This window comes from Polyodon spathula, chromosome 36 (genome assembly GCF_017654505.1).
Source record: "Polyodon spathula isolate WHYD16114869_AA chromosome 36, ASM1765450v1, whole genome shotgun sequence".
In the NCBI taxonomy this organism is placed as follows: domain Eukaryota; kingdom Metazoa; phylum Chordata; class Actinopteri; order Acipenseriformes; family Polyodontidae; genus Polyodon; species Polyodon spathula.
The window spans coordinates 824,434-844,636 of NC_054569.1; the positions used below are offsets into that span (position 1 = coordinate 824,434).

The window sequence follows — 20,203 nt, forward strand, 5'->3', positions numbered from 1 at the left end:
CAAGCTGGTAGCAAAACCTGGAATGGGTGAAACTGCTGTGCAACAGGAGTCTTATTTCCATCCCAGAAGTTACTTGTACAAAAAGTCCATGCTGTGTCTGCTTTTTAGCATCAGGTGTGTTTAATTGAAGAAGAGAGAGAGAGAGAGAGAGAGAGAGAGAGAGAGAGAGAGAGAGAGAAGAGAGAGAGAGAGAGAGAGAGAGAGAGAGAGAGAGAGAGAGAGAGAGAGAGAGAGAGAAACAGAGAGAGAGACAGGGTGAGAGAGAGAGAGAGAGAGAACAGAGAGAGAGAGAGGAGAGAGAGAGAGAGAGAGAGAGAGAGAGAGAGAGAGAGAGAGAGAGAGAGAAACAGAGAGAGACAGGGTGAGAGAGACAGAGAGACAGAGAGAAACAGAGAGAGAGACAGGGAGAGAGAGAGAGAGAGAGAGAGAGAGAGAGAGGGTGAGGGTGAGAGAGAGAAGAGAGAAGATTTTTCACTCCACTTTACAGATCTCTCTTCTCTCTCCTATGTCCCTCTCTCACTCTATATTCTCTCAGTAGTTATCTCTATATACCCTCAGTGAGAGAGTATGGTGATCTAGAGGAGAGAGAAACAGAGAGATACAGGGAGAGAGAGAGACACGAGAGAGAGACAGGGTGAGAGAGACAGAGAGAGAGATTGATACAGGGAGAAAGACAGACAGAGAGAGAGAGAGAGAGAGAGAGAGAGAGAGAGAGAGAGAGAGGATGCACTGTGGCAGCCTGCTCGCTTCCCCTGCTGGTATTTTAATGGGCTGAGTGTGGAATGCAAGGCAGCTGGGGGCTGCTTGAGGTGCTGGGTTTAAGGTTACCGGTCCAGGGCTGTCTGTTTTGTAAAATAAACCGTCAGCACTCACCGAAGCACCATTACTAGGGGCCCGCGCTGCTACAGTGTGTCCACAAAGAAACTCACATTTGCACACGTTTTTATTTCTGTTCGTTTTGGTGGTTTGCTTTTTAGACCAGGGCTTGTGTTGGTTTTTTAAATGGGGAGGTTGTGTTGAGAGAGTTTGGGCTGTTAAACTTCAAGTCTGCAAAGAGGGCTGCAGAATGCACAGATACTTCTAAAGCATTTAAAAAGCACTCAGATGTGAAGTCTGAATCTCTCTCTTAGTCTAAAATGTTTTCAGCCACATGCAATGCAAAACCTGTATAGGCTAGGAGTGTGTGGTACAAGTTTTGTGCAGATTGGTGTAAAATCAGGGCAGCTGTCGTGTTCACCGCGTAGAGTGAGACACAGAAACCCAATCAGTGATAAGGGTCCCCTGAAAAAGAACTGAACTGGTGCCCTATTTCACAGCCAATAACAAAACTCCTTGTGTTTGATTGGCAGTTCCGTTCGAGAGCAGCACAGTGGGCGTTGCTGGGGATGCCCCTCCCCCTGGGGGCGGCGCCGACCTGGTTCAGAGTGACGAAGGGGAGGGGGGTTACAGACAGGAGGCGGGGCTTGGAGAGGACAAGGCCACCCCCACAGAGAGGACCAGCGCGGACCCTCCTCCTGAAGCCCCCATCATTCTCAGCGCCCCTCAGACCCACAAACCTGACATGTACGACCTGGTGTGGAGGCCCGGGAGGGACTGGGGGACCCCCATCAATGCATACTTCGTAAAGTACCGCAAGGTAAGACACAAACCCGCCACAAAGACCAAGCATGATTAGAATAACTGGGAGCAGGAAGAGCGTGTCTCATAAGGGACTGGAAGGAGGACGCTGGCCCTGCTGCAGGAACGTTATACTTCTCTGGATTATTAGCGTGGTTTCTGTCGCTCCCCCCAGCTGGATGATGTCGGGAACATGGTGGGAGGCTGGTACACGGTGCGTGTCCCTGGCAGTGAGAGCGAGCTGCGGCTGACGGAGCTGGAACCCTCCAGTCTGTACGAGGTGCTGATGGTGGCGCGCAGCCAGGCGGGAGAGGGGCAGCCGGCCATGCTCACCTTCCGCACCAGCAAGGGTGAGTAACAGAGCAAGAGAGTACAGCATGACACAGCACAGCCCCTCACCATACAGCACAGCACAGCACAGCACAGCACAGCCAACATGACACAGCACAGCATAGGACCATAAAGCACAACACCGTACTGCACGACACAAGACACAGTACTGCATAGCACCACACGGCACAGAACAGCTCAGCACAGTACCATAAAGCACAGCAGAGCACAATACAGCACAGCATGACACAGCACAGTGCTGCACCGTACAGCACATCCAGCACAGCACAACATTACACAGGTCAGCATAGTAAAGCACCACACAGCACAGCACAACACGACAGAAGACTGCACAGCACAGCGCCGCACAGCAGAGCACAGCCCAGTCCCGCACAGCTCAACATGACACAGCACAGCACAGCACAGCACAGCTCAACAAGACACATCCCCGCACAGCACAGCAGTAATCAAACATTGAAGGTCCTCAGTCTTGGTTCAGACGAGCTCAGATTTGTTTGCTTTGACAGTAAAGGGCAGCTTTGGTTTAGTTTTCGCTGGTTCATATTGGTGAGTTTTTGGATCCTCAGCTGACCATGCCCCCCCACCCCTCTCTTTGCAGAGCGGGCATCGACCTCCAAGAAGACCCCCCCAGTCACGAAGGTCCCCCCTGTGAAGCGACTGGGAGTGGTGATCCCGGGGCGACACAGTGGGGGTAAGTGCAAAGAGGCAGACGAGCTTCTCAGAGAAGCACCCAATCCAACTTCACTCTCCATTCCTTTTTTCTTTTTAAAGAACGAATTTGTTTAAACGTTGCTGTCAGATGACTGTCTGTGTCTGTCTGTGTTTCTCCATTCCGTCCCACACCATTCCTAGTGCAACAGTGGAACCGCTGGAGAGAGAGTCTTGAGAAAAGAAAGAATTTAAAGCACAGCAGTCTAGCAGCTGAAAAGATGTTCTTTTAAGAAGCATTACATCACATTAATATGCCCAGTATGTGAAGTTATGAACCTGCGTTTAGAATTTCTTGCTGCTCGCAATATCTGTCTGTATCCGGAGGAGGGATGGAAGCAAGACTCCTATTGCATAGCAGTGTCATCCATTCCAGGTTTTTCTGCCAGCTTGATTAGCCCTGGGGTTGCTAGGTAACCAGCTCAGTCAGGTGTGTTCTGTTAAACTCCTTGTAATGGAATGGATCAAACTGCTATGCAGTGGGGGTCTCGTTTCCATCCCTGCCAGTAACTCCAGACTGTCCTGTATTTCGTATTGTCTGTTTCTACTAACACTCTTCTCTCTTATTCCACTCTCTCTGTCTCTCTGTCTCTGGCCACGCAGCTCAGTAAGTACCCCGCGTTCCAGCTTGCTAAGAGGTATGTTTGCGCTGTCAATTTTAAACCTGTGGACTTTCTCTGGAAACTGCTCAAGCAACTACTCACAGCAATGTTCTGCTCTCTCATCAGTCTGGTAGAGCACGCTCTGCTTTTGAGAGATTCACCAGGGCCTCATCCACACTTTGTGGACGGTGTAGCTTGATGCTGCATGTGGAGCCCAGTGCTTGAAATCGACACTGTTTAATTGAGCAGATGCGAAGGTAGTTTTCATTCTTCTGTGTAATGCTGGGTGTGTGCAGGGCTAGCCCGGGTCTGTCAGTCTCGGTTTGTGATGCTGCGTTCGCTCTTGGTTCGCAGTGGTACCCGAGGCCCCGGACCGACCCACTGTCTCCATGGCAACAGAGACCTCCGTGTACGTGACCTGGATCCCCCGGGCGAACGGGGGCTCCCCCATCACAGCCTTCCGGGTGGAATACCGACGACTGGGGCGCAGCACGGAGTGGGGTGTCGCGGCCGACAACATCTCCCCCTCTAAGCTGTCTGTGGAGGTCCGCAGCCTGGAGCCAGGTGAGGGTGAGGGTGAGGGTGAGGGTGAGGGTGAGGGGGGGGGGGGGGGGGGGAGGAGGTGCGGCGGGGGAGTGCGGCTTCAAAATGTAAAAAAAAAAAAAAGATATATTTAAGTAAGAAATTAATGAGAAATGTTTCAGAGAGAAGTTTTTTTTAATGTCTTCTGAAGATTTTCTGTCAAGACCTTTGTCACTGAATGCATCAAGTTTATTTTTAGCATTTTTATATTTAGAACGATTTGAGTGTTTTAATAGCTACGGGCGATCATGATCTCTTGCGTAGCAGTTTCATCCATTCCAGGTTTTATTAGGAGCTTGATTAGCGATAGTGAATAGGTAACCAACTCCGCTGTCTTACTAGACCCGGCGTAAACCAGGAGTGGATCAAAGTGCTCTGCAATGGGAGTGTTGGATCCATACCTGTCTGAGCTTCCCTCTCTCTCCTCAGGTACCACCTATAAGTTCCGCGTGGTAGCAGTGAACACGTACGGAGAGAGCCCGCACAGCGCCTCCTCGCGGCCCTATTCGGTGGCGGGGTTCAGCGGGCGCTTCTCCAAGCCCCCAATCACGGGACCCCACATCGTGTACACGGAGGCCGTCAGCGACACTCAGATCATGCTCAAGTGGACAGTGAGTCGAGGGCACCCTTGTTTTATACACCATGCAGATTATATAGCGCCTTTTCTGACTGGGCTCTGATCTGAAGCCAGTGCATCAGCGAAGGGTATAACCACACACCCCCCATTAGTGTCATAAATCTAATATATATTTTTTAATTTTGGGACCAATAAATGTGTTCTAGTTCTTTAGCACAAAACTTGCATGGTTTATAGTAAAAATAACAGTACAGTTCATTTAAATGAGGAATGTTTAGATTCTGTTTTAATGTCCAAAACGCTTGTGAGAATAAACATGTTAAACGTTAACACATCGGGAGGGCTTGTAAGCCCTCAGATAGCATGAAGCATAGCTTTGAAGATGAAAGACAAAATGAAAGTGTGTGCATGCAACACCGAGCTCGCACTGTACAGCTACTGCAGTATAAGCACTAGATTTCACGTGCGTCTTTCTGATAACGTTTGAACGGACACAGGGACAAGGGAGGGGGATAAACCGTCTACTAGTTTAGAAGTAGCTTGATTTGGTTTTGCTTCCACGTTACGAATGTGATTTCAATGGAAAGCTATGACGCATTTCTGTCTGAAGGTTGTGTTTTTTTTTCTTGGCACACTGTGGAGAGCAGCCAGGTTCAGTTTTGCATTCCTCTAGTTTGTTTGTTTGCTTTGCTTTGTTTTAATGGAAAGTGAAATGGTCTGGTCCTTAGACACCTAATCACCCTGCTAATGATCTCCACTCTGGCCCTGATTACAGCTGCGTTTCCAGCAGAGATTAGAGAGCTCCTTGAATCCAGGCTGCCTGCTATAAGATTGGCGTTCACAGCCTGTTATTTATAGCTGGCTGATAAGACTGAAGAGGATGGGGATTTTTGCCTTGTTTCGTAATCTTTTCCTCGTTTTTGAACCAGCGCTGAACGAAGGGGGAGAGATGGAGTTTTTAGCTCCAGCTCACAGTGTGACCTTATAGAGAAAAATAAGAGAAAGATATGCTGCCTAAGGAAAATGATTTTAAATGATGTCAGACTGAAAAATAAATACATGTCAGAGATTTGAGTAAATTAGATTAGTTTACTGTTGTGCACTGTTGAATATTGTTCTCTTTCCTATACTGTTAGAGTGCTCTGCAGTGTTGAGAGTGGAGTTCTCTTTCCTATACTGGTAGAGCGCTCTGCAGTGTTGAGAGTGGAGTTCTCTTTCCTATACTGCTAGAGCGCTCTGCAGTGTTGAGAGTGGAGTTCTCTTTCCTATACTGCTAGAGCGCTCTGCAGTGTTGAGAGTGGAGTTCTCTTTCCTATACTGCTAGAGCGCTCTGCAGTGTGGAGAGTGGAGTTCTCTTTCCTATACTGCTAGAGCGCTCTGCAGTGTTGAGAGTGGAGTTCTCTTTCCTATACTGCTAGAGCGCTCTGCAGTGTTGAGAGTGGAGTTCTCTTTCCTATACTGCTAGAGCGCTCTGCAGTGTTGAGAGTGGAGTTCTCTTTCCTATACTGCTAGAGCGCTCTGCAGTGTTGAGAGTGGAGTTCTCTTTCCTATACTGCTAGAGCGCTCTGCAGTGTTGAGAGTGGAGTTCTCTTTCCTATACTGCTAGAGCGCTCTGCAGTGTTGAGAGTGGAGTTCTCTTTCCTATACTGCTAGAGCGCTCTGCAGTGTTGAGAGTGGAGTTCTCTTTCCTATACTGCTAGAGCGCTCTGCAGTGTGGAGAGTGGAGTTCTCTTTCCTATACTGCTAGAGCGCTCTGCAGTGTTGAGAGTGGAGTTCTCTTTCCTATACTGCTAGAGCGCTGTGCAGTGTTGATTGGAGTTCTCTTTCCTATACTGCTAGAGCGCTCTGCAGTGTTGAGAGTGGAGTTCTCGGAGTGTTTTAAGTCGGGCAGCGCAGGCAGTGTCATGTATCATGCCGATTAGGATGTTAATTTGGACTGCCACACCCCCTGACTACCTCCACAATGATCTGGACTCGAGCCCTCTCTGCTTAAAGGCATTTCACACACCTGAAAGCAGTATGAGCCGATGTGAGCAGGTATTCCAGACTTACGAGACACGCCGTGGATAACGCCTCCTCTCTCTCTCCTTCCTCCAGTACACCTCCTCAAGCAACAACAACACCCCCATCCAGGGCTTCTACATCTACTACAGACCCACCGACAGCGACAACGACAGCGACTACAAGAGGGACCTCGTGGAAGGTGAGAGCAGGAGTGATGCAGAGCCAGGGACTGGGAGGCAGTGTGGGCTACTGGTTACAGCCGAGGGACTGGGAGGGAGGGAGGCAGTGTGGGCTACTGGTTAGAGCAGAGGGACTGGGAGGGAGGGAGGCAGTGTGGTCTAGTGGTTCGAGCTGAGGGACTGGGAGGGAGGGAGGCAGTGTGGGCTACTGGTTAGAGCAGAGGGACTGGGAGGGAGGGAGGCAGTGTGGTCTAGTGGTTCGTGCTGAGGGACTGGGAGGGAGGGAGGCAGTGTGGGCTACTGGTTAGAGCAGAGGGACTGGGAGGGAGGGAGGCAGTGTGGTCTAGTGGTTCGTGCTAAGGGACTGGGAGGGAGGCTGGACTTGGTATAAATTGTTTCAGTTTGCTAATGGGGCAGTGAAAATGTGTCTTTAATAAGAGGTTGCTTGCTAATGGCCCAGAACTGTAACCCTAAACCAGACTGATCTCGGAGCTCCTAATTGCCGGCTGGAATGTGCCCCTTGTATTTCCCTTGCTAAGCTCTTTCGAGGTTTAATTGGGTCCAAAAATGAGCTGCTCTCACTAGTTGTGTTCCCATGTTGCAAGTGGCAGTTGACACAGTGCTGCCCCCTACTGGCAGAGGACTGCTACACACACACACACACACACACACACACACACACACACACGTCCCCCCTCATTCAGTGCAGATTCACTATTCTCAGCTGCACATGGTCACCGATCATTGCTGCTATAAGCTCATTATTTCTTTCTGTGTTTGAAGTGTGCTTTTCAATGCACCTGCTTTAGTGGATATATAGAGACTGCCGTCCATTTTCAGTGTTTGACAAATTGGGGGGGGGGGGGTGGTACGTGTTAAAAATAAATAAACAAACAAGTTAGATGTTTAGAATATTCAATATAAATCTCATGCTGATCAGGAAGGACACTTCAATTCAGGGCTCAGGTATAGTCACCCAGCAGTGTCTGACTGTCTCTCTCACTCCCTCTGTCTGTCTGTCTGTCGCTCCCGCTGTCTGTCACTCCCTCTGTCTCTCTGTCTGTCTGTCTGTCACTCTCTCTTTCGCTCCCTCTGTCTGTCTGTCTGTCGCTCCCGGTGTCTGTCACTCCCTCCCTCTGTCTGTCTGTCACTCTCTCTGTCGCTCCCTCTCTATGTGTCTGTCTGTCTCTGAGCTATATCTGCTCCAGTCCTTGTTGCAGAGTCATGAGCTCCTGTGTTGAGGGTGAAGTCTTTGCTTCCCAGTTGTCCAGCAGTTCTTGTCGTTGTTCAGAGCTGTGTGGGGAATGAGCAGCCCGGCGCCCCAGGGGGAGGAGTTTCAGGGGCTGCTGATTTCCAGCCGCCGCAGTGGAGGCTCGTGGCTCACTTTGAACTGGGAATGCTGGAGCACCGCCAGGAAAAACACAACAGAGCCTTATAAGGAGGCTGTCTGGATAGGAATGAGAGAGGGAGAGGAGAGAGGAGAGAGGAAGGCCAGGGATTCAGTCCAGAGGCTCAGGGTATTGTCAGGATCCAGACTGAGATATCTATATATATATATATATATATATATATATATATATATATATATATATATATATATATATATATGACAGGTCTAGTTTCTTTCTCCTCTTTCTCTTGTCACACTGTAAAGGAGATGACAATACTGAGCTTTATTTGCCCAGGAAGTCTGGTTGGCATTGCACTTTCTTTTACAAGGGAGTCAGGATCAAATCCTAATCTGTAATCGACCAGATCATGCATCAGCGTGTTGAAACAGTGCACAGCTCAGAGCAGGACAAAGTGCAAAACGTTCTCTGGAAACAGTGAAAGAGTCTTATCTGATCATCATAATAATAGGAGCTTATATAATCATCCATTTCACGCAGTGCAGTTTCAAATCCGTTTATTCTGACGTCTGCCTCTCCTCCTCTCCCTCTGCCACCCCCCTCTCTCTCTCTCTCTCTCTCTCTCTCTCTCTCTCTCTCTCACGTCACAGGTATGAAGCAGTGGCACCTCATCAGCCACCTACAGCCCGAGACCTCCTATGACATCAAGATGCAATGCTTCAACGAGGGAGGGGAGAGCGAGTACAGCAACGTCATGATGTGTGAGACCAGAGGTGAGGAGGGACGCGGGGACACACGTGGGGACACACAGAGAGAGAGGGACACGCAGAGACGCAGCCTTCATCGCCCTGTGTCTGTGGAAAGGGGACACAGTGTTCTTCCTAGATTTAAACCCTCCCTCCTAGTGGAAGAGGTCATGGTTGTGGGGGGCAGGACAGTAGTACAGGAAAACTCCCAGAAGCTACCCGGGTGTCTTTCAGTTGAAGACGCCACTGGTTTCTTTGAGCCTCTCTCTCTCTCTCTCTCTCTCTCTCTCTCTCTCTCTCTCTCTCTCTCCTCTCTCTCTCTCTCTCGTAAACAGAGCCCCTATTGTCTGTGCTCCATGCCGGCGCGCACAGACTCTTAACGCAGGAGAACTTGGCAGGGCACCTGTAGCCTGGGGGTGAGGGGGCGGGGAGGATTCTGTTTCGCCCTGAAATGCGTTGCCTAATGATGTCACACCACACAGCACAGCGGCCCGGGGTTGTTTAAGAAGGCAGTTATTTGAAGCCTGGGTGGAGGTGTGTCCTTGGTGTTCTCTGCGGAGATTCAACACGCAGTTACATCATTAACCCACAGTGTGTCACTGTGTGGTATGCAGAGATCCTGTTCTGATACAACTGAGATTGCAGCATGTGTGAAATTTCACAAACCGGTTGTTCGGGCTGAGCTCTCCACAGGTGAGGCCTTATTGATCCCAGAATCTCATCAAGCCTTCATTTACCATTTCAGGTGAAGCAACGGAACAAACAGCTGCCTGGGATTGTGTGGATTTCTGTTCTCCACAGTCTAAGAAAGCAGCAGTCATCAGAACCCAAGCAGCTGTTGCTTCACTTGTTTCACTTTGAATGGTAAATTAGCCTGATCAACACCAGTGACCAGCACCTGATTCTGTGGAGAGCTCCACCCAAAGAATCCAATAATGTTCTTTTGTCCTGGAACTACTGAAACTCCATTCAGTTTCCAAAGACCTGAGCTGGAAGGGATCCAGAGTTCATTTGTACTAGCCTGAAGCCTGTGTGCGTGTCCTAACTCTCTCTCTCTCTCTCTCTCTCTCTCTCTCTCTCTCTCTCTCTCTCTCTCTATCCACCTCTTCTCTCCGTCTCTCTCGTTGCAGTGAAGCGTGCTCCCGGAGCCTCAGATTTCCCGCCTGTCCTTCCGAAGGACCTGGTGACCCCCCCGAGCCCGTCGGAGCGGGGGGTGGGCGGGGGGGTCCTGGGCTCCAGCCCCCGCAGCTCTGACATGCTGTACCTGATCGTGGGCAGCGTGCTGGGGGTCATGGTGCTCATCCTGCTGGTCTTCATCGCCATGTGTCTGTGGAAGAACCGGCAGCAGAACATCATGCACAGTCAGTGTCCTCTCCTCTCAACCCTCCTCCTCTCAACCCTCCTCTTCTCCTCTCAACCCTCCTCCTCTCAACCCTCCTCTCCTCCTCTCCTCTCAACCCTCCTCCTCTCAACCCTCCTCCTCTCAACCCTCCTCCCCTCCTCCCCTCAACACTCCTCCTCTCAACCCTCCTCTCCTCCTCTCAACCCTCCTCCTCTCAACCCTCCTCTCCTCCTCTCAACCCTCCTCCTCTGCTCCTCTCAACCCTCCTACCCTCCTCCTCTCAACACTCCTCCTCTCAACCCTCCTCTCAACCTTCCTCCTCTCAACACTCTTCCTCTCAACCCTCCTCTCCTCCTCTCAACCTTCCTCCTCTGCTCCTCTCAACCCTCCTACCCTCCTCCTCTCAACACTCTCCTCTCAACCCTTCTCCTCTCAACCCTCCTCTCCTCCTCTCAACAATCCTCCTCTCAACCCTCCTCTCCTCCTCTCAACCTTCCTCCTCTGCTCCTCTCAACCCTCCTACCCTCCTCCTCTCAACACTCCTCCTCTCAACCCTTCTCCTCTCAACCCTCCTCTCCTCCTCTCAACCCTCCTCCTCTCAACCCTCCTCTCCTCCTCTCAACCTTCCTCCTCTGCTCCTCTCAACCCTCCTCCCTCCTCCTCCTCCTCTCAACAATCCTCCTCTCAACCCTCCTCTCCTCCTCTCAACCTTCCTCCTCTGCTCCTCTCAACCCTCCTCCTCTGCTCCTCTCTGCTCAACCTCTTCTCCTCTCCTCTAAACCCTCCTCCTCTCAATCCTCCTCTTCTCCTTTCAACCTTCCTACTCTCCTCTTCCCTCCCCTCCTCCTTCAATCCCCCCTTAGTTTTTTTTCCCCCCTTCAAGAGCTTCTTTAGCTCAAGGGGAGTTCATTGGTTAGCCCCTTAAAGGAATCCTTAAGTTTTTGTATTCTTTAATAGAAATGATTGGAATGATTTAACACAGGGTTCAGTGTAAAAGGTTGTAAAGTAATAATAAAGTGAAGAAGCAGCGGAGCTGGTCTGAGCGTCTCCTTTGCCTCCTCAGAGTACGACCCCCCCAGGTACCTGTACCAGGGCTCGGAGATGAGCGCTCACATGCTGGAGTACACCACGCTGCCTGGGACCGGGCGCATCAATGGCAGCCTTCACACCCTGAGCAACGGCTGCCCTCACCTGCACCTCAAAGTGAGCAACGGGGGGGCGCTGAACGGGGGCAACGGCCTCTACCCAGGCCTGGACGAGCACCCCCCTCCCCACCTCCCTAACGTGAGTCTGTCTGTCTGTCTGTCCTCCCCACCTCCCTAACCTGAGTGTCTGTCTGTCCTCACCAGCTCCCTAACGTGAGTCTGTCTGTCTGTCCTCCCCACCTCCCTAACCTGAGTCTGTCTGTCTGTCCTCACCACCTCCCTAACGTGAGTCTGTCTGTCTGTCTGTCTGTCCTCCCCACCTCCCTAACGTGAGTCTGTCTGTCTGTCCTCCCCACCTCCCTAACGTGAGTATGTCTGTCTGTCTGTCCTCCCCACCTCCCTAACGTGAGTCTGTCTGTCTGTCTGTCCTCCCCACCCCCCTAGCATGAGTCTGTCTGTCTGTCTGTCTGTCCTCACCACCTCCCTAACGTGAGTCTATCTGTCTGTCTGTCCTCACCACCTCCCTAACGTGAGTCTGTCTGAAACACACTGAATGTTCTCTGTGTGCATGTGTGTGTGTGTGTGTGTGTCTGTGGGTGTGTGTGTTTGTCCTGTTGTTCAGTTTCCTCTCCCCACCTGACTCTGTGTTTCTTCCTTCCTGTTCTGATTGGCAGGGGGGCGGGATGTACAGCGCGTTGCCCCAGACGGATCCCTCGGAGTGTCTGAGCTGTCGAAACTGCCACAACAACAACAGGTCAGAGCCGGGGGGGGGGTTAGATAAAGAAAGCGCTGGGCTGCAGTGTGGAAGGCAGTGGGTTTGAGGAGCTCAGTGGTTAGATAAAGAAAGCGCTGGGCTGCAGTGTGGAGGGCAGTGGGTTTGAGGAGCTCAGTGGTTAGATAAAGAAAGCGCTGGGCTGCAGTGTGGAAGGCAGTGGGTTTGAGGAGCTCAGTGGTTAGATAAAGAAAGCGCTGGGCTGCAGTGTGGAAGGCAGTGGGTTTGAGGAGCTCAGTGGTTAGATAAAGAAAGCGCTGGGCTGCAGTGTGGAAGGCTGTGGGTTTGAGGAGCTCAGTGGTTAGATAAAGAAAGCGCTGGGCTGCAGTGTGGAGGGCAGTGGGTTTGAGGAGCTCAGTGGTTAGATAAAGAAAGCGCTGGGCTGCAGTGTGGAAGGCAGTGGGTTTGAGGAGCTCAGTGGTTAGATAAAGAAAGCGCTGGGCTGCAGTGTGGAAGGCAGTGGGTTTGAGGAGCTCAGTGGTTAGATAAAGAAAGCGCTGGGCTGCAGTGTGGAAGGCAGTGGGTTTGAGGAGCTCAGTGGTTAGATAAAGAAAGCGCTGGGCTGCAGTGTGGAGGGCAGTGGGTTTGAGGAGCTCAGTGGTTAGATAAAGAAAGCGCTGGGCTGCAGTGTGGAGGGCAGTGGGTTTGAGGAGCTCAGTGGTTAGATAAAGAAAGCGCTGGGCTGCAGTGTGGAAGGCAGTGGGTTTGAGGAGCTCAGTGGTTAGAGAAAGCGCTGGGCTGCAGTGTGGAGGGCAGTGGGTTTGAGGAGCTCAGTGGTTAGATAAAGAAAGCGCTGGGCTGCAGTGTGGAAGGCAGTGGGTTTGAGGAGCTCAGTGGTTAGATAAAGAAAGCGCTGGGCTGCAGTGTGGAAGGCAGTGGGTTTGAGGAGCTTAGTGGTTAGATAAAGAAAGCGCTGGGCTGCAGTGTGGAGGGCTGTGGGTTTGAGGAGCTCAGTTGTTAGAGAAAGCATTTACTTAGCCAACTTGCAGCGTAAAATCAGGTCATGAAGTTCAAATACAAAGGATAGAACTGGTCTGCAGTTGTGAGTGTGATAGCAGTGAGCAAAATGACTCGTGCTGCTCTCTGAGTATTGAAGAGAATAGGCTGTGCTGTGCGTGACCACGACGAGTAGCCCCCCCCCCCACCCCCCCCCCCCCCCCCTGTGCGTGACCCAGCCCCCCCCCCCCCCCCCCCCCCCCCCCGGTCCAGCCCGGCTTGTTTATGTGTTCTACCAGCTCTCACACTAACAGTTTACGCAGTGTGCACACAGCCGCTCGTGTTAACAAGCCCTCTGTTTATTTGTCTCTGATCCCAGGGAAAGTGGATGTTTAAATGTTTAATGAAGGGCTTTGCGTGCCGCACTGAGATCACAGATAGAGAAGCTGCTGGAGGGTTGGGTTTTTTTTGTTGTTTTTTATGAATGGGGGAAAGGGCTTCACTTTTACTACTTTTGAGAGCCACTGTGTATGTGTGTGTGTGTGTGTGTGTGTGTATATATATATATATATATATCATGTTTCTGGAGCTGGCTGGTCAGAAGCCTTGCCCCCCATTTCACTTTTATCATGGGGTCTCACTCCCCAGTATCTCAGAATGAGATGCCAGTGCGTGCGCCCTGCTCCCAGTCACTGCACTCCTGTTTGCATGGATTTGAATCTGGAAACAGCATGGTAACAGCCAGGACTTCACAAACACATGCAATCTTCTTGGCAGAACGGTATTCTCAAGCCCGGTGTTATTTCTGTTTCCAGACCAGTCGTCTCTTGAAATTCAGACTTAATAATAATTATAACCAAAAGATATTTCTCAGGCTGTGCTTTTGAAGTTGTTAGAAGCTGCGATCAGTCCGAATCTCTCAAAGGAGAATCAGTGCCAAGACTTTAAAACCTGTGTCGTTCAGTTCTGGTTGAAATTTGCAGTTGCTCTGTGAGTGAAACCGTGAAAACAAAAATGCATTTTTCATGCTGACATTGCTTATTTATATTTTATATTACTGGTAAGAGATCTCCTGTCGTCGTAGCCTTTGCATCTGATTGGTTGTTTTCATTAGCGAGTAACATTGAGACTGCAGCTGATTGGCTGTTTTCATTAGCGAGTAACATTGAGGCTGCAGCTGATTTCATTAGCGAGTAACAGTGAGGCTGCAGCTGATTGGCTGTTTTCATTAGCGAGTAACATTGAGGCTGCAGCTGATTGGCTGTTTTCATTAGCGAATAACATTGAGGCTGCAGCTGATTGGAGCATCAAGACTTTTTTCTTTCATGTTCAGCAGGTGTTTCACCAAAACCAACGGCACTCTTCCCATAATGCACCACGTGGGGCCCTGTCGCCAAGACAGTCTGGAGATGGTGCCCCTGAGCCACGTAAGCACGCCCCCCCACTGCGATATCAGCGCCCCCGAATACCCAGAATGCCACGGGGAGACAGGAGAGGAAGGGCAGGAGCCTGGGGGGAACATGACCCCACCGCTTTCCCAGTATCCCTGCTGCCAGTTAGGGGAGCTGCACCAGGAATGTCAAGAAGAAGAGCAAGGTAGGAATCAGACTCTAACCACTGAGCTCCTCAAACACACTGCCTTCCACACTGCAGCCCGGCACACTAACCACTGAGCTCCTCAAACACACTGCCTTCCACACTGCAGCCCAGCACTCTCACCACTGAGCTACTCAAACACACTGCCTTCCACACTGCAGCCCACACAGTTCTCTAAACACTGAGCTACTCAAACACACTGCCTTCCACACTGCAGCCCAGCACTCTCACCACTGAGCTACTCAAACACACTGCCTTCCACACTGCAGCCCTGCACTCTCGCCACTGAGCTACTCAAACACACTGCCTTCCACACTGCAGCCCAGCACTCTCACCACTGAGCTACTCAAACACACTGCCTTCCACACTGCAGCCCAGCACACTAACCACTGAGCTACTCAAACACACTGCCTTCCACACTGCAGCCCTGCACTCTAACCACTGAGCTACTCAAACACACTGCCTTCCACACTGCAGCCCAGCACTCTAACCACTGAGCTACTCAAACACACTGCCTTCCACACTGCAGCCCAGCACTCTAACCACTGAGCTACTCAAACACACTGCCTTCCACACTGCAGCCCGGCACACTAACCACTGAGCTACTCAAACACACTGCCTTCCACACTGCAGCCCAGCACTCTAACCACTGAGCTACTCAAACACACTGCCTTCCACACTGCAGCCCAGCACTCTAACCACTGAGCTACTCAAACACACTGCCTTCCACACTGCAGCCCAGCACTCTAACCACTGAGCTACTCAAACACAATGCCTTCCACACTGCAGCCCAGCACTCTAACCACTGAGCTACTCAAACACACTGCCTTCCACACTGCAGCCCAGCACTCTAACCACTGAGCTACTCAAACACACTGCCTTCCACACTGCAGCCCAGCACTCTAACCACTGAGCTACTCAAACACACTGCCTTCCACACTGCAGCCCAGCACTCTAACCACTGAGCTACTCAAACACACTGCCTTCCACACTGCAGCCCAGCACTCTAACCACTGAGCTACTCAAACACACTGCCTTCCACACTGCAGCCCAGCACTCTAACCACTGAGCTACTCAAACACACTGCCTTCCACACTGCAGCCCAGCACTCTAACCACTGAGCTACTCAAACACACTGCCTTCCACACTGCAGCCCAGCACTCTCAACCACTGAGCTACTCAAACACACTGCCTTCCACACTGCAGCCCAGCACTCTAACCACTGAGCTACTCAAACACACTGCCTTCCACACTGCAGCCCAGCACTCTAACCACTGAGCTACTCAAACACACTGCCTTCCACACTGCAGCCCAGCACACTAACCACTGAGCTCCTCAAACACACTGCCTTCCACACTGCAGCCCTGCACTCTAACCACTGAGCTACTCAAACACACTGCCTTCCACACTGCAGCCCAGCACACTAACCACTGAGCTACTCAAACACACTGCCTTCCACACTGCAGCCCAGCACTCTAACCACTGAGCTACTCAAACACACTGCCTTCCACACTGCAGCCCTGCACTCTAACCACTGAGCTACTCAAACACACTGCCTTCCACACTGCAGCCCAGCACTCTAACCACTGAGCTACTCAAACACACTGCCTTCCACACTGCAGCCCAGCACTCTAACCACTGAGCTACTCAAACACACTGCCTTCCACACTGCAGCCCAGCACTCTAACCACTGAGCTACTCAAACACACTGCCTTCCACACTGCAGCCCAGCACTCTAACCACTGAGCTACTCAAACACACTGCCTTCCACACTGCAGCCCAGCACTCTCACCACTGAGCTCCTCAAACACACTGCCTTCCACACTGCAGCCCAGCACTCTAACCACTGAGCTACTCAAACACACTGCCTTCCACACTGCAGCCCAGCACTCTAACCACTGAGCTACTCAAACACACTGCCTTCCACACTGCAGCCCAGCACTCTAACCACTGAGCTACTCAAACACACTGCCTTCCACACTGCAGCCCAGCACTCTAACCACTGAGCTACTCAAACACACTGCCTTCCACACTGCAGCCCAGCACTCTAACCACTGAGCTACTCAAACACACTGCCTTCCACACTGCAGCCCAGCACTCTAACCACTGAGCTACTCAAACACACTGCCTTCCACACTGCAGCCCAGCACTCTCCCACTGCTCCTCAAACACACTGCCTTCCACTGAGCTACTCAAAACACACTGCCTTCCACACTGCAGCCCTGCACTCTAACCACTGAGCTACTCAAACACACTGCCTTCCACACTGCAGCCCAGCACTCTAACCACTGAGCTACTCAAACACACTGCCTTCCACACTGCAGCCCTGCACTCTAACCACTGAGCTACTCAAACACACTGCCTTCCACACTGCAGCCCAGCACTCTAACCACTGAGCTACTCAAACACACTGCCTTCCACACTGCAGCCCAGCACTCTAACCACTGAGCTACTCAAACACACTGCCTTCCACACTGCAGCCCAGCACTCTAACCACTGAGCTACTCAAACACACTGCCTTCCACACTGCAGCCCAGCACTCTAACCACTGAGCTACTCAAACACACTGCCTTCCACACTGCAGCCCAGCACTCTAACCACTGAGCTACTCAAACACACTGCCTTCCACACTGCAGCCCAGCACACTAACCACTGAGCTACTCAAACACACTGCCTTCCACACTGCAGCCCAGCACTCTAACCACTGAGCTACTCAAACACACTGCCTTCCACACTGCAGCCCAGCACACTAACCACTGAGCTACTCAAACACACTGCCTTCCACACTGCAGCCCAGCACTCTAACCACTGAGCTACTCAAACACACTGCAGCTTCCAACACTGCAGCCCCACACTGCACCCAGCACTCTAACCACTGAGCTACTCAAACACACTGCCTTCCACACTGCAGCCCAGCACTCTAACCACTGAGCTACTCAAACACACTGCCTTCCACACTGCAGCCCAGCACTCTAACCACTGAGCTCCTCAAACCCACTGCCTTCCACACTGCAGCCCAGCACTTTCTTTACACTAACCACTGAGCTCCTCAAACCCACTGCCTTCCACACTGCAGCCCAGCGCTTTCTTTATCTAACCACTGAGCTCCTCAAACCCACTGCCTTCCACACTGCAGCCCAGCGCTTTCTTTATCTAACCACTGAGCTCCTCAAACCCACTGCCTTCCACACTGCAGCCCAGCGCTTTCTTTATCTAACCACTGAGCTCCTCAAACCCACTGCCTTCCACACTGCAGCCCAGCGCTTTCTTTATCTAACCACTGAGCTCCTCAAACCCACTGCCTTCCACACTGCAGCCCAGCACTCTCACCACTGAGCTACTCAAACACACTGCCTTCCACACTGCAGCCCAGCACTCTAACCACTGAGCTACTCAAACACACTGCCTTCCACACTGCAGCCCAGCACACTAACCACTGAGCTACTCAAACACACTGCCTTCCACACTGCAGCCCAGCACACTAACCACTGAGCTACTCAAACACACTGCCTTCCACACTGCAGCCCAGCACACTAACCACTGAGCTACTCAAACACACTGCCTTCCACACTGCAGCCCTGCACTCTCACCACTGAGCTACTCAAACACACTGCCTTCCACACTGCAGCCCGGCACACTAACCACTGAGCTCCTCAAACACACTGCCTTCCACACTGCAGCCCAGCACACTAACCACTGAGCTCCTCAAACACACTGCCTTCCACACTGCAGCCCGGCACACACTCCACTCTTTAATGCAGTGCAGGTTATTGACAGTATTGCAACGTGCGCTCACACTTTCTCTCTCTCTTTCTTTAAGGAGAGGACGAGCCCTGCATGAAAATTGAAAGCTCTGTGTTTTGCTGGGAGCCCCTGTCTTTGCCTGCCTTGGACTGTAATGAGAAAACAGCCTGGATTTCAGCAGGCACTGCAAAGGACAGCTTAGGGGGCTTCATACAGGCCCAGCTTCAGGAGACTTGAGGGGAGGAAACGAGAGAGAGGGACAGAGAGACAGAGAGACAGAGAGAGGACTGCTGTGGTTTTATGAGCTGCACAGAGCTGAGGTCAAAGATCGAGAGACTGAAAACAAACAAAAAACAACTCTAGACACTTATTTATTTTTTGTAGTAGTGAAATATTACTTCATATGAATGTATCTGTTTTTAAAAAAGAAAAAAAGTTTGCCCTATTATTATTATTATTATTATTATATTATTATTATTATTATTATTATTATTATTATTTATTCTTTTTTTATTAGTTTTTTTTTTCCATCCACACAGTGTGGAGTTTAGACTTGTTATGTATAAAGTTTTGTACAAAAAAAAAAAACAATTATAAAGAGAAACTATAGAAGATAATAGAAAGTATTTTTTGTTCCCTGTCGATCAAAACTCAAAGCACTTCTTCTTGAGCAAGGGAAACTGAGTTCAAACTGGCAGCTGCAACCTAACGACCCGACCGCGTGCTGTCCCTCTGCCCGCCTCTGCACTGCTTACCGGAGGCGAGGGAGGGAGGCCCTAGCCTTACCAAGCAGGATCCTGCTGGGTGCGTGACAGCACAGGCTGTCCCATCCCGGTCCGGATTATATTCAACAGTGGCGCCGCAATTATGGTCACGAAGCTGTGGCTGTGAACTCTGATTGGATGCTGGCCCTTGATCTGGACAGGGCTTGCTTGTCAAAGGGAATAAGCAGAGTCCCTTGTCTCTGTAGGTGCCACAGTGGTAATGCATTTCTCTTTGTTATCCGTTGCTGTACAGCCACGTTTCACCGTGTACAGGACAGCGAGGACTGGAACGCAAACGCTGCCGTGTAATACACAACTAAACCAGACCTCTTACTGATCTCATTTGTACCTTTTTAAAATGTATTTTTTGGTTCCGCAAACCAGCACGCCTGTCGCCTGACTCCACTCACCCCTTCTCTAAAACCTGAAGCACGTTCACAAGCAACAAACCGAGTAGCTCCGCTGATTTTTAGCTATCAAACAGTCCAGCAGCACACTGCGGTGGATTTTGTTTTCAGAGTCCCAGGGAGAAGCGTGCCATTTTATTAATGTAAACGGCCGCTGTGTTAAGATCCACCGCTCTCCTCCCACCCTCCCATCTTTTTAGTTTTGTCTTGTAAACAAGCACCGCACTCTAGCAGAACCTTGAAAGCGCTTCAGGAAGCCTGTGTGTTTCCTAGCGGCTCCCGAGCCAGCCATGTGTATCTCCACCCCCCCCCCCCCTCGACAGCAGCACTGCACAGACGCAAGGCCGCTCAGCCCAGCAGCTGCTGTTTCTCAATCTGTATCGCAAGGCCTCGAGAGGAATGTGTGTCCATTGAGCGCCAGGAATAAACCACACTGGACTGAATCCCTGTTACAAAAACAAGCCCAGGATTTCAAAGTGAGATTCAGAAACAGGATGAGAAATAATGTGTTAGGGCTATAGTTCTTTTTTGTAATGTTGTGCTTGTGTTATGGGGTTTCCTTCTCATACCATGGGTCGTTTTTAGATATGTTTTAAATGTATTTTTTTTAATGTACTGATGGAATGTTTTCCGCCCACATTTAAAATTATTAAATAAAAAATAAAATGAAAGACTCTAATATATTAAACAGAGCTGAGACTATAATGGGAGACGCCTTCACCTGGCCTGTAGCGCAGGTTTGTTGCAGGTGTCAGATTGGGGGTGAGGATTTCAGCTCTTCC

At 50.8% G+C, this 20,203-nt stretch overlaps 2 protein-coding genes across 2 annotated transcripts in view; one reads left to right on the top strand and one right to left on the bottom strand.

The window, feature by feature from the left end:
* LOC121303946 (serine/threonine-protein kinase Chk1-like) overlaps window positions 1-884 on the bottom strand; it is a 3,874-nt gene extending 2,990 nt beyond the window's left edge. The window contains exons 1-2 of the mRNA XM_041234846.1: window positions 874-884; window positions 744-771 (exon numbers count right to left, since the gene is read on the bottom strand). Coding sequence (XP_041090780.1) covers window positions 744-771; window positions 874-884 — 39 coding nt within the window. The remainder of the gene's footprint in view (window positions 1-743; window positions 772-873) is intronic.
* Window positions 885-1,155: 271 nt separating this feature from the next.
* Window positions 1,156-18,867, top strand: LOC121303947 (cell adhesion molecule-related/down-regulated by oncogenes-like). The gene is made up of 13 exons (XM_041234847.1): window positions 1,156-1,186; window positions 1,350-1,636; window positions 1,793-1,967; window positions 2,567-2,659; window positions 3,633-3,842; window positions 4,290-4,471; window positions 6,535-6,640; window positions 8,620-8,742; window positions 9,846-10,076; window positions 11,121-11,341; window positions 11,877-11,956; window positions 14,244-14,506; window positions 18,327-18,867. The coding sequence occupies exons 1-13, from the start codon at window positions 1,156-1,158 to the stop codon at window positions 18,485-18,487; spliced, it is 2,163 nt and encodes a 720-aa protein (XP_041090781.1). The 3' UTR covers window positions 18,488-18,867.
* The last annotated feature ends 1,336 nt before the right edge of the window (window positions 18,868-20,203 follow it).

Bases quoted from the DNA above. Each gene is read 5' to 3' on its own strand.
- LOC121303947 (XM_041234847.1), top strand. From the start codon at position 1,156: ATGCAAAACCTGTATAGGCTAGGAGTGTGTG. The intron at 8,743-9,845 runs GTGAGGAGGGAC...CTCTCGTTGCAG, and splicing joins CATGATGTGTGAGACCAGAG to TGAAGCGTGCTCCCGGAGCC. The intron at 11,957-14,243 runs GTCAGAGCCGGG...TTTCATGTTCAG, and splicing joins AACTGCCACAACAACAACAG to CAGGTGTTTCACCAAAACCA.